The sequence below is a fragment of the Anolis carolinensis genome, chromosome 2 (assembly GCF_035594765.1).
Source record: "Anolis carolinensis isolate JA03-04 chromosome 2, rAnoCar3.1.pri, whole genome shotgun sequence".
NCBI classification, from domain to species: Eukaryota; Metazoa; Chordata; class Lepidosauria; order Squamata; family Dactyloidae; genus Anolis; species Anolis carolinensis.
This window is the reverse complement of record NC_085842.1, coordinates 48,181,004-48,195,556: the sequence shown is the minus strand read 5'-3', so window position 1 is coordinate 48,195,556 and position 14,553 is coordinate 48,181,004. Positions and strand designations below refer to the sequence as shown.

Sequence of the window (14,553 nt, the reverse complement as noted above, 5' to 3'; positions counted from 1 at the left end):
AGTATGGTGTTCTGGTTTTGTTTTTTAATGGTTGGGAACGGTAAATCTGATGCCATTTGGATGTTCTAGGGGTTTGTCCAGACTTCAAGTAGATATATCCACATAGTTGAACCTATTCCATCAAAATCTGGAGGGTTCTGTCCACCCCTTCTGTGGAGGATATGCAAAAATAAAGGAACAGAAGTGTTCAGAAAAATACAGGTTCCAGAAGTTGTTATTGATAGAAGTATGATAAATCTTTAACTCATTCTAAGTAATACTTTTCTCAAGTCACTTTCATAACTGTGTTGTCCCAAAGATTAATTTTAGCATTGCTCTAGTTAAAATGTTTAATATCTGTCCAAATTGTTCCTTTAGATTAGGACTTCTTATTGCACAAGTTGGTTTCTGCATTTTTTCTGTGTAGTCTATATCCATAAATGTGGAGTTTGTCAAAAGATTCTAAATTCACAAAACAAAATCACAAAAAAGGAGTTAAAGGTGGCAGCACATTGTTGGCTAGGAGCAGAACATTATGTACAGATGAAAACTATTAATATGTATCAAATTATTTTGGTTCAGGATATTGAAAATCGCATTTTATAACAAGAAAATTCATATCCACAGCAGATCTTTTTTAATACTTGTACAATTTGTTCAGATGGATTGGGTACCTTTTGAACCCAAATAGCTTCAAGAAATGCTCTTCAGTTTTTTCCCTTTATTGCTTACATTATAATTTATTTCAGATAAAATTGAAAATAAGATCTTTTAGACTATTATTTGGGTATTTCAGATTTTAAAATGTTAATTCTTCTGAATGGATAAAGATTGTGATTAGTCCATACCTGCTTAATTTTAGGGGCATTCAGGACTGTTTATTAGCCAAATTATATCTTAAATGTTTTCTTCAGCAATCTATGCTTTAGCAAATGCTAAAGATACAGCTAAGGAGCCCCGATGGTGAAGTGTGTTAAAGCACTGAGCTGCTGAACTTGCAGACCGAAAGGTCCCAGGTTCAAACCCGGGAGCGGCGTGAGCGGCCACTGATAGCTCCAGCTTCTGCCAACCTAGCAGTTCGAAAACATGCCAATGTGAGTAGATCAATAGATACTGCTCCGGCGGGAAGGTAATGGTGCTCCATGCAGTCATGCCGGCCACATGACCTTGGAGGTGTCTACGGACAATGCCGGCTCTTCGGCTTAGAAATGGAGATGAGCACCAACCCCCAGAGTCAGACATGACTGGACTTAACATCAGGGGAAAACCTTTACCCTTTACCTTAAAGATACAGCATTTCAAACCCTTGCTATTTTCATTCTCTTAAGTTTATGAGAATGTCATTTTGTATTGTTCCTGCATTATTTACTGATAATGTTTTTCTATAAACAAGGTTGAATCACCATGGAATATAAGAAAATTGAGTTCAACTTTGTGCTGGTTGGAGGTAAGAAAAACATAATATTTATAGGCAACTTGTGTTAAATCCATAGGTGCATCTGCTACAACATTACTACTTTGTTGTACCACATTACTGAACAGATATATGTTTAAAACAAAGCTATAGCCCATATTATCTTCTCTTGAAATAGATATGTATTACCCTCTTACTGTCACATTAATTCTTTAAAATGTTCCATGCAGACGTTCACTGGGATGTCTGACGTCCTGATATCCTTTGGAAGAAGGGTTCTCTGCTATCCTCTCTACAGACATTTCAGTTTGGTAACTCGGGCCATAAACGACACCATTGTGATATTACAACTAGGTAAGACATTTATTGTGCTGCCATGACTTGAGATAGTTGTTATCATCATCGTGTGGCAGCTTAAAAGGATCAAATACTTTTATGATGTGAATACTTCTGTTTAACAAGAGCATAATTTTGGAGCAGATATAACTTGGAACTCTTCTCCCATTTCTTTGAGTGTGGACTTGCCAACTAGAGCATAGCAGCAGTAATAATTTTAGGGTGATCAGCAGGGGTTTAAACTGTTGGAAAACCTTGCTGGCTGCTGAAACATCCCAGTGCTCCATCTCCATTTCTTCTTAGATTTTCATTTCCTGAGTTAAACACTGTGTTGTTATCTGATTGAAAATATCCCTTTCCTATCCACTTTGGTTTACACATTCTTGTTTTACAACCTCTAACTTCCTTAGACTCATGCTTCTCACATTTCATGTTCCTATAATCTATGTTGTGCAGCTTTGTACTTTCCTTTCATCTTTGGACATGTTAACAACTAAACTGCCTTTCAGTTTGAGGCCAGTTGCATCATTAGTCACAGTGCTACTCATAATTGTCCGTTGTTTTTCCCTGGTGGTTTGTGGAGAGATTTCCAACTGGGAGTCTCATCTTTTGGCATTATTTTTTGTTTCATTTTGGGTTGTCTCATATAGCGTTTGTATGGTTAAAAAACATCCAGACGTAGTTTACCATGTCTACTCTGTGTAGCATCAACAAGTATTAGAAGCTCTTTGGCACATTTCATCTGGCTCTTCAACAAAAGCTGTTCTATGTGTTGTCGAAGGCTTTCATGACTGGAATCACTGGGTTGTTGTGCGTTTTTTGTGCTGTATGGCCATATTCCAGAAGCATTCTTTCCAGACGTTTCGCACACATCTATGGCAGGCATACTCAGAGCTGCACAAAAGCTGTTCTGACATGGGAGATCCTAAAAGCAGCAATGCTACCACCAGCATAGCTTCTTGCCTTCCTGAAATCCCATCACCATGTAAAGATATTACTATAGTGAGGTCTGAAGTTTACCCATAGCTATAACTGTACATATTTATTATTTACCTACTGGTTACTTTACGCAGTAGGGAATTCCATGCATCAGGTGGACATGTTGTTGGAAGACAAAGATTTCTCTTCCCTTCTCTGTCAGCTTGCTTTGTTTCCAGTTTGCTTACAGAGTAGCCCCAAGAAGGTAGGGGGATTGGTGTTTCTTTTAGAGTCTCCTGGAATGGATTAAGACCTAACCTTTAACTATTCTGCTCACAGAAAGCAGTGGTTCTTTTTTTTTTTAATAAGAGTTAATCCTGTACCTTAAGTTTTATTAAAAAATTAACTGCTCCCTTCTCTGAGTAGAAGGGTCTTTGTGAATGCCTAGGAGGGAAGTTGGCAGCTACAGCAGCTGGCCCTGTGAGGCCCTTTCTACACTGCTATACAAAATCCAGATTGTCTACTTTGAACTAGATCATATGGCAGTGTAGACTCATATAATCCAGTTCAAAGCAGATAATATGGATTATTTGTTTTGATAATATGGATTATATGGCAATATAGAAGGGGCCTCAGACACAGCTGGCTCTTTGTCTCTTCTTCAGATTGATCCTCGCGTTATTCATAAGTCATGTCGAAATCCATAATATTGCCCCTGAAATCTGCTCTTGACTCATACATGAGGCCGATTTATATGCCAGTATATACAGTAATGCACAAAGCTGGATGAAATCAAAGGAACTTGAACCACTTACTTGTAAGCTGGTCCAAGTCCCTTCGGGGAGATGGGCCTGGGTACAAATAACATTTATCATTATCATCATCATATTTTCACAATATGCTTTGAAAGGTTTAGGTGTTTGTAACATGGGTGAAGCAAAGCCTTCTCCTGAGGAAACTATGAGGGAAAATACCATTATATCCCATACTATACTGCAAGCACTCCATTCATTAAAAATGTTTAAAAATGTAAACGTGTTGTTAAAAAAAGTCCATGTTGAATTGGTTCAATTTCTTTACATTGGCAAATGCTTTCTTTTGGCTGTGCAAAGTTACCTAGGAAACGATTGTAGGATGAAATGTGATTGGTGCAGTTGAATGATTGTTAGCATTGTGGGTGGAATTTGAATAACTCGGCCTCCACTTGTGCATGTGTTTGACAAAAATGAGTTCTTAACCACGTCCACTCTCATTATTTCATTAAAGAAAGGAAGGCTACATGGTACATCTATTACAGTTTTTCAGGTGCTTGGGAGATGTTATGATGGAGCTAAATCAATGGAAGCATGGTCTTGGTAATAAAAGTATATAAAGACAATTACTATCGCAGAGTATTAAGAGTAAACGTGAGTAATCTTCATATGCCAGTAACAGAGCACTGAAAGCTAGTGCTATAAAGTATGCAATCTTGTGTTCATTTATCTTAAAATAAACACTGATTTCTAAGATATCCCAGGGTGAATAAAACAGATTTTAAAGCAGAAAATAGAATGTTTAAATATTTAAAATGGGTAGAAATTGGCATGTTAGATTAAATAGTAAGTTACAGTCATTTGGGCCCTCACTGATTCTTCATAGTAAGAACACAGTTTGAGTCTCACTAGTATCGGAAACTGGGGCCGTATTGGTGCTCCTTTTTTATCTCTTTGCCTCCGAAGTTCTGAAATATGCCCATGTCTTAGGTTCTGTGCATATATGATTCTAAATAGCATGCATACTTGTTTTAAGAGGAAGACCTTAGCTATGCTAGTAATTATCCTTCTGATTTCACAGGCTTTGTCTTCAACTAAGTGCTATGTAATTCTTCATGCTTGCGAACAAATAGAAAAAGCAATTTCACATCTTTATTCCTGTATTTAAGTAAATATCTTTCTATTGCATAAAAGACACATCAGCTGCATAATCAAAAGTTACCAAATATACTTTTAGATACATTTCTTAAAATGCCAATTATATGTCTATTCTTACTATGCCTGTATAGGGCCCGTGGCGGCTCCTTCCTCCACCGAGGAAGGTGCATACAGCACGAGGGAGGAGGGAAAGGCGTGTGCCTTTCCTACTTTCTCCCTTGCCTGGTGCGTGCCTTCCAAAGCTTTGCTTGTTTATAATGGTATTTTAATTATTACTATTTAAATAATAATTAATTATTAAGGGGTGCTTTACTACTGCTTTTAGTGCACAAAGTCAGAAGGGGGTTGGACTAAATGGCCCAAGGGGTCTCTTCCAACCCTCTTTAATATTATTATTATTATTATTATTATTATTATTATTATTGACACAAAGATGGCCCCCTGGTGGCACAGTGTGTTAAAGCACTGAGCTGCTGAACTTGCAGACCGAAAGGTCGCAGGTTCGAATCAAGGGAGTAGAATGAGCGCCCGCTGTTAGCTCCAGCTTCTGCCAACCTAGCAGTTCGAAAACATGCCAATGTGAGTAGATCAATAGGTACTGCTCTGGCGGGAAGGTAACGGCGCTTCATGCAGTCAATCTGGCCACATGACCTGGAGGTGTCTACAGACAACGCTGGCTCTTCAGCCTAGAAATGGAGATGAGCACCAACCCTCAGAGTCGGGCACAACTAGACTTAACATCAGGGGAAACCTTTACCTTTTACCTGACACAAAGACACAGTATAACACATCAAATGAGATATATATGCTGGATTTCATATCACAAAATCACAAGTTAAACACTTCCCAAGTGTTTAGGACTGTATGATTTATTATTATTATTATTATTATTATTATTATTATTATTATTATTATTATTATCAACATTGAGGCTGGGTGCTTTTGGTGCACAAAGGTAGAAAGGATTGGACTAAGTGGCCCAAGGAGTCTCTTCCAACCCTCTTATTATTTTTATTATGATTATGATTATTAAGATTGAAGCTCTATTTGTTCCCTTTTTGTTTTTTAAATTCAAAATAAGGTATGCGCAGTGTGCATAGGAATTTGTTCATAGTTTTTAAAAAAACTATAGTCCGGCCCTCCAACGGTCTGAGGGACCGTGAACTGGCCTCATTTAAAAAGTTTGGGGACCCCTGGTCTAAATGTATGAAATAGTCCACAAGATTCAAGGTACAAAAATAGTTTCAAAAACCCAGAACAACAGGGCATCTAGCACAGGAATACAAAAGAACCAGGATACATAAGGCAGCATAAAATCTAATCTAAAATCTAATCCAGGAACAATCCCTCAAACTTGGAAGCATGAAAAATGAACGAAGACATGAAACTAGAATTTCCTTAGCAGCCTTGATCAGGACTTAGCAAGAGATGTTGCCTCAATTACCAATGTTGATCATATTGCTGAAAAATCCCCATGGCCTCCCCAATGTACACATGGATCATGTCATTTTCCTGACTACCTGATAACGGCTTTTTCTCTAACAAACCTTCGGAGATTCTGCTGAGCAGTGTGGAGTTTACAAAAACTAAGTCTCCTATCTTCCAGCTCATTATCCTCTCCACCTGGGAGTTCATCCTCTGAACTCATTTCAGTCTCTGACCTGGCTTCTCTAGAGAACGACTTCTCAGCAGCATCTGGGACCCCCTCTGGAATGTGGCCTTCACTACCTACTGGAAACACAGACTGCTCAGGCCTTAAAATCCTACACTGACTCGCAGGCCCAGAAATCCCATAATGCACTTCCTCATTGGACACATTTGACTATACTGAACACAGCTAGTTGATGGAGCATCTAAACAATATATAGGGTTATCGAAATTATAAAACAGTTGTATGAAAGTTCAAAAGCTACAATAAGTGTAAATGGTATTGATTCTAATCAATTTCCTGCATCTAGCAGAACCCAAAAGTTCTTTCCTATTTTTTTTTGTTTTAGAACCATTAGCAAAATGAACAATCAGCTGCATCTTGATTGTTTCTCTGAAGTGAAGAACTGTTTCCATTTATCGAAGGACAAAATTGAACTCAGCTTTATGAGTTTTTCTTCCCTTCATTTTTTTCTAAAAAGGAGTTGCTTCTATTAAGGGACAAGAATAGATAGAATCCAACCCTATGAATTTTTCTTCCTTCATTAAAAAATGAGCGAGTTCCTTTTTCTCCAGTATTCCAGGCATGCTTCAAATTTATGTTTGTAGCCATGTGGCTTTGAAAAGAAGAAAATGGAAACCTGAAGTTTTTGTTCAGAAGTAGAACTTTCTGGGGTCAGAAATGGCATGCAAGTTGGGAGACAATTGTTGCAATTCAGCAACCAAAAAGCTGCTTAGGAATGCTATAGAAACTATGTTCTGGTTTGTCTTCAGTGAAAGGCATGACTGCCAACTATTGTCTGTCTACTCTCTATTGTCTGTGTTAGTCTGGGTATGAATTTGATAATGTGTGAGAAATATTCCAGCTCAGTGCTAGAATAGATCCTATCCTGTGATCTTCAGTGTAGCAAACTTGAAGTTTCCCTTCTACATCAACTAGTATTTCTTGTGTCAGTCCTTAAACTGTTATTTAAACTTGGACTTTAAAAGTTTCTCTGTTACTGGGGAAACTCTGCAGATAAATCCTGCTCTCGAAACCCATGTCATGCCAGCTTTTGTCTAACAAACAAGATGTACTTGTGATTAAGGTTCCACATCCTTTGATCATAAGGACATTGAAATGTTAAGCTTCACTTTCGTATGCATTGTTAGATCTAATTTTAAAAGCCAACATATGCAAACTCAATTGAATTTGATAACTATTTCATTAGTGAGCCTGTAGTACATAAAATATTAAAATGCTGCTTGACATAATTAGTAAGCTAGAAGTGATGGTGTGAAAATAGATTAATTGCAAGTAGTTCAGTTATGTGTGTAAACATTAAAACTGTTCTTCTGAAAACTACAGATAAAAATTGTTTCCCAGTCACTGCAGGAAAATATACTTGATTCAGATGTTTGCATCTGGTTACATGGATAAGGATTCTGTTTGATCTCTGTATGGTAAAAGTATGGCATTGGGTATACTTTTACATTAATGCGCCTGTATTTCATATTATCAGATTTTTGCTCTATTGTGTAGCTTTAAGCGTTTGGATGTAAATCACTTTTATATTTCAAATGAGCTTAAGTCTTTGAAATACTGATTTGGAACACTAGCTCTATTTACCAATATCTTACACAGAATTCTGGCCACATAAAAATATTTATATGTGTAGTTTCCAAACTTTCATAAGGGAGAGTGTTGCACCCCAAGGCAGCGTGAGCACTGGAAACTAGACAGAGACCAATAATCATATAATATCTTTATTAAAACAAATATAAATTCAGGAATACATAAGCGGAATAGATGAGTGGGAAATAGTCCTTTGTGAAAAAGTATGAATAAGTCCAAAAAAAATTTAAGGAAAATGTCCAATATTATAGTCCAAAGTCCAAAAACCGAAACACGCTCAAACTGTTGGAAAGTTTGAGCGGGGAAAAACAAGGAAACAAGGCTGAATAACAAGGTCCCAGGTCACTAGGAGATCTTTGATATCAAGGCAGGAACGAGACGAAGCTAAAACCAATCTTGATTCAGGAACAAGGCAAGGAAGTGAATTTACTCCGGTTTAAATAGGGAGTCGTGGCTCGGCTTGGCCGCCAGGAACAGGAGGCTTAACTTGATGAAATCAGGGAACTGGAGTTGGTGAAGTGTTCTCAGGAAATCGCTACGTTGACACCGCAAAGTGTTTGCAGTGCAAGACACTTTTATGGAACGAAGATCAGATCCCAACGAAGGGAAGCCAAACTCCCTAAAGGTTCCCAAGGGAATCTTCTTATCCACAATCACCTTGAGATGCCAAGCGGTTACTCCTTCTAAGCCCTTGTTTTTCTGATCTCTGGTGATGCAGAAACTCCCTTCGGTTGAAGGGCATATTCTCTGGGGAACTCTGGCCATCTGGTTCAGCCACGGGAGTAACATCTCCAGTATCTCTCCCAATTAAGGAAGCATCTGAAGTATCAACAGCCGGCAGCTGTAACTGAAAGGAGCTCGGAGAACTGGGCAAAAGATGAGAATAAGCTTCATCTTGGTCAAAGTTCATTTCTGGATCAGGTTCAGAAGCCAAAGGTGGCTGGGGTATGACAGAGAGCCACTAACAATATGTTTGTTACCCATGCTGACCACCCGCTCTCTTGAAATACAGGTGAAATCTGTTTGGGTTCCGATATATTTAACTGTTTTTGAGGTGCCACTCCATCAAACACAGTTATGTGGAACAGGATACCCAGCAAAGTTGTGTGGATATAATCTTATCTTTATATATTGCATTGAGCTTCTAAATGGATTTATAAAGTAACTTGAATTGGCCTAAAGCCCAGCTGGCTACTGTATGTTGGCCAGAAGACAGTAGAGTCTACACAAGTATATTTGCTAAAGCAGGGAGGCTTCAAACTGAGTTGAACATGACTAAAAAGAAAAGAGATGCCTTAGTTAGGATTGGTTAGAGAGCTCAATCCAACTGTGAGAAGCTGTTGGAAATGGTGTGATGGATCCCCGGTTCTGGCTAGGAGATTTAAAGACAAAAATCAGCTGGGACTGTTTGGAGTTAGACAACGTTGGCTGCCTGAGAAGAGCAATGGAAGTGAGATCAGGACTGAAGATGAGAAGCTATGGCTGACTAAAACCCATAGAGCTGAGGAAGGAGAAAACCCAGTCTGAAGGAATATTGCTGGAAGATCTGAATACTGAAGATTGGTGGCTGAGGAGTGCTGTGGAGTTGCCATGAAGCTTGAAGCAGGCATCAGAGAAAGCACTGGAAGATGTCAGGAAACATCTGACAGAGGGAACTTTAGAGAAGCCAGAAGCAACAAGAAGAGTTGGAGGCAGAGGGAAACTGGTGCCTCTGCCGTTCCTGGCTGCCAAGGCTGAACCTGAGAGGAATTTGGAGCAACTTGGAGTGAAAATTTGGAGAAATTAGGAGTGAAAAGGTCTTCAGAGGTTCCTGGGCTGGAAAAGATTCCTTTACTCCTCAGGAATGTGAACTGAGGGTGTTTCAGCTGAGTATACAGTGGGCCCTTGGTATTCATCGGGGTTTGGTGCCCAGTCCCTCTCTGTGGATACCAAAACTGTGGATTCTCAAGTCCTATTTTATACAATGGTATAGTAAAATCATACCCCTTATATAAAATGGCAAAATCAAGGTTTGTTTTTTTGAGAATAAAAATAATTGTACTTCAGATAGGGAATCCACAGATACAGAATTGGTGGATTTGGAGAGCAGATTGTACATTCATACAATTCTATCCTGCTAATTAAGAAATTAACATTTTATTCCTTTTTTGGTAAACCCCCTTAAATAAACCTTATTGTTTTGTTTTTAATTTTTGTAGTGGTGTTATTCCAATACTAACCCTGGAAAAAACCTTCAACTAGGTTTCTTAGAGGCTTTGCTGACAGGTAAAGAAGGCTTTGTATAGTTGAGAGACAACTTTGTGGCAGGAAGGTCTGCAAACAAAAATCATAGTTTTCAGAAAGGCAATTTGATGGAATAATCTGTGTTGCTTTTTCACAGAAGTGATTGTGCACCTCTGTGAAAAATATTTTCCCCATGCTATAGTGCTTGGGCCCAAGCTATTCTAATTTTGACTTCTACATTGTGTCTCTGTGTTTCTTCGTGTTCCTGTGTTTGGATTCTGCTGTGAGTTTTCTGGGCTGCTGTGAGTTTTTTCTGTGTTTCTTCAGGAGTTAATTTTAGGGTGCTGAAATGAGAATATATGCAATTATACCTCAATACAAGCTAAAATTTATATTTCAATTGCTAACTTTTTGTCTTTGTTCTTTCTCATACTAAAAGTGCAACAGTTGGTTTTGATTGTTAGAATTTGCTTTATAGAACAATTGCTTTTTGCAGACTTTTTATTTGTCCTGTTCTGTTTTGATCCCTGAAGACTGGAGATAATCCAAGGCATAATAACCTTGGGCAGCAGGGGGAGTTTTGAGTTGAATTCTTAGGGTTGTTAATTTCTCACATACTGCATTTTCTGCCCATGTCAAGTTAGGGACAAAAATTCAAGTGCTGATATTTACATATTCTCCATTCCCAGTGACCCGTGAGCATTTTGTGAAGTGATACCTGAATCTTTTACATTCCTTTTGGAAGGGGAAAAAACCCATGAAACCCTCATATAGTGGCAAAGAAAGGTGTTGAAGCTTTCCAGTCAAAAGGTCTTGTGCTTCAGAAATCTATTTAATGTGTCTTTATAAGTAGGCTCTCATTCCCTTTAAAAGCTTCTTTCATTTTCTACCAGTGGTGGTTTGCAGTGGCACTCTGCCTGTAATAGCAGTAATCTGACAAATTGCAGTGGCTTGTCATGTCATTATATGGGAAATGGTTTATTTCTTTAATATCTAGGCACCTAAGCTGAAATATAAAACTAATGCTACACCTGAACTAATCTTACCCCTAGATTTTTCTCTCCCTGCAATTAGCAAACCTTTGACTTTCCTTGCAAATGTAAACTTAGTATTACCAAGTATATCACATATCCGTTTATTGATAGGATATGTGAGTTTGTTTACTTTATTACATGTGGTTTATAAACTGTCTTCAATGTGATGATTCTGTAGAGGTGAGCAGTGTTCAGAATAAGTATAGTATTTTAAAATAGTATGTACTTCCAACATAGTAGCATGAATCTGGTTGTGGAACCATCATCAGTAACCAGCTTTTAAGGAAGGGTTTGTTGAAGTCTAGTAATTGTACTTAAATAGAGTGTCACTTCATCTACTGGTAATTTTTTATTGCAGTTCCACCCTCAGAATGGTGCTGTCTTGGTGATGGAATTGTGTATTTTTATGAGGAAAGAGGTTATACTTATGGTAGCATTGCTGCTAGTAGAGTTTCCCATTGCTGCTAGTAGGGTTTCTCAGCTTTTACTGAGAGTCAAGTTAAATGTACCAAATGCTAGGCGGCGACAGCAGTAGCAACGGATGACACTGGGTAGGATTTTTCAAAGACAGCTGTGGCACTTTAGCTCGTGTTAATACTATCTGGAAGGAAACATTGATAAACAATTTCTAAATATTTTTTTTGCTTTGATGAGCCTGTGATGACTCTCCAAACAGAAACAAGGGATAGTGCCGGAAGGTGAGCTTCCCTCCAGTGGCGGGGGAATAGCAGAGGACATCTTCATGTAGTACTGTATCTAATGGTGTAACTGGATTAAAGCCAAAAGAAGATTCATCTTCTGATCTGCTCAGATGCGAAAGAAAAGTCTGAAGCTGTTGAACTTGCATAATGGGAACATGAATCAGGGAAAATGAGACATTACAAAACAATATATGGAACAGATATAACCATACCTGGGTGGGCAAGCTAAGGTGAATGGTAATGGGACATTCCGCTGACTGATTTGTTCCTGCTGATTTAGTTAATTGACTTATTTCTGATTGGATTTTTATATACTTGGACACATGCAGGCGTGTTTTCTGTCTTTACTCTGGTCAAACAATGCAGACATGTCTTCTGCCCTTACTCCGTTGTCATCCAAGATCTGCCTCACTGTGCTGGCATTGAAAATGTCACGCCCTGGCAGCGGAGCAGTGGAAACCAATACACAGAGGCCAATAACAGTTTAATATCTTTATTAAGGAATTAGTAAATTAAAACAAAAATAAGCAGAATATATAGTTCAGCTTTAGACCTTTCAGGGAAGGTCAAATATAGTCCAGCAAAATATTGTTCACTATATAATATTAGAGTTCAAAGTTATAATCCAAACCGAAACACACTCAAACTTCCAAGCAGTTTGAGTGGGGAAAACGTCCAAGATTTTCCTAGAGTTCAAAGTAAGTCCAAGACAAGGAATTGAAGACAAGACTGGATACTTGACACAAAGATGCAAGGCTGGGAACACGGCGAGATGGGACAAGAAACACGGCGAGGCAAGGCACGATGAGACTGGAAGTTAGCGGACTTAAAACGCAGTCCACACTTGGCTGGAACCGAAGTTAATCCTTCAACTGACTTGTTGATTCCGCGTGGACTAGCCAGTGCGGGGAACTTTTAAAGAACTTCAAATCTTTCTACAAAGCAGGTGTCCAGTGCTCCTTTTCCCAAGGGAAAAGAACTGAACCAACATCTTCGTCCAGATGCAATCCTCCCTGAAAACTCTCAGGGGAAACGAGCTAATTAGCACTCTGTCTGGCTGCTAATCGGGCGCTTTTTCCTGTTTGCGCTTTCTCTGAGCGGCTAGCTTCCCAAAACTCCCTTCTCGCGAAGAGGGGAGAGGTGCTAGGAATAGGTGCCTGTTCAAGGTCCTTTTTAATAAGCTCCGGGCTAGAATTGTCAACAAAAGGCATCTGGAAAGGAACAGCCTCTTGCTGAAACGGCAGAAATCCCATGTCTTCATCACTGTGATCCATAATGGCGCCAGGGTCACGACCCAGAGGGCCATTGGACATCACAGAAAAGTAATTCATTGAAAGCTCTTTGTGGATTTATATCATCTTTTTTCAGATGTTCTCAACCCTTGGCTTTGGATGGTTTCAACTTCTGCTGTGTAATTACACCAGGCTTCTCTCTCCTTCTCTTAGTTCAGGGGTAGAAAACAGGATTTCTCCTGATCATGATGGACTGCATATTTTACAAGTTCTTGCCAGCAGAGCTAGTGATGACGAATGCTCAGATTTGCAAGTCCAATCACATCTTGAGGACTTCCCTTTATCCACCTCAATTTTAGCAATTTATTGAGTGCTTTTTTACTCTCTTTTGGCTTGTTCAACCATTTTCTGTCTTGTTTGCCATTACTCATGCAATGCTGAATCTGTATTTTTATGCATTGCTTAGAATTTTAGTAGTGGAATCATTAGTGTGTGTAAACCATGCCCAAAATACACTAAAGGCAGTACATATCCTGTCTGATCTGGGAAAACCAGGCAGGTCATACCTGATTAGTACTTCAATGGAAGACCACCAACCAATGCCAGGGGCTGTAGACTATATTTCAAAGGAGGAAACTGCCAGCCCATCTCTGAGTCTTCCTTTCCTAAGAGAACCCAATGAAATTGATGGGGTCTGTTGTGATGGAGCCTTCGAGTAAAGATACTACTAGTTGTGTTAGAAGAGGCAGAAAGACTGCTCGTGAGCAAGACTCCGATGAGGAGCAACGGAGGAAGAGAATCCGGGAAATACTTATGGAACCCACTGATGATGAATCTTTTGAGGGTTTTGAAGGGGATTATGGGGCTGGGAGTCAGGAGGATGGGATATCGGACTCTGGGAGTGAAGTGATGGATTGGACTATTATTTATTTATTTATTTACAGTATTTATATTCCGCTCTTCTCACCCCGAAGGGAACTCAGGGCGGATCACATTATACACACATAGGGCAAACATTCAATGCCCATAAACACGTCAAACTTGATAGATGCAACTATCTTTCGGGTTGCTAGGTCAGGGGCTATTTTTTATTTTTTATTGACGGGTGCTCACCCCGCCACGGGCTGGCCTCGAACTCATGACCTCATGGTCAGAGTGATTTATTGCAGCTGCTCAACACCCTGCGCCACAGCCCGACCCCTAGGATTCAAGAGATCTGGGATGTTTTTGAGGAACCCACAAGCAGTGGTACATTTGAGGGATGGCACAGCGAAAATACAGCTAGATCTCAGGAAGTTATGGGTTTGGATAGAAGGTGGACTGGCTGGGGAGATCGTAGAAGGGCAGCAGCTGGAGGAGAGATTGGTGGGGCGTTGGCCGACTCCAGCTCCGATGAGGATTTGCAGCAACAAGGTTCAGCTGTAGATAGGGCGTTAGCTGGCTCAAGCTCAGAGGAGGACTTGTAAATAAAAGTAGGTTTGTTGCTAATGTAACCTTGCAATCGGCAAGGTGTTTGTTGGGCGCTTTCGGGATCTCTGTTTAAG

At 39.4% G+C, this 14,553-nt stretch overlaps 1 protein-coding gene across 3 annotated transcripts in view; it reads left to right on the top strand.

Moving 5' to 3' along the window:
- The window catches only part of shq1 (SHQ1, H/ACA ribonucleoprotein assembly factor), a 120,582-nt gene that overhangs the window by 37,172 nt on the left and 68,857 nt on the right, over positions 1-14,553 (top strand). For all 3 annotated transcript variants that reach the window (XM_062969709.1, XM_062969710.1, XM_062969711.1), the window contains exons 9-10: positions 1,373-1,426; positions 1,624-1,747. In XM_062969709.1, the coding sequence (XP_062825779.1) occupies positions 1,373-1,426; positions 1,624-1,747 (178 nt within the window). The remainder of the gene's footprint in view (positions 1-1,372; positions 1,427-1,623; positions 1,748-14,553) is intronic.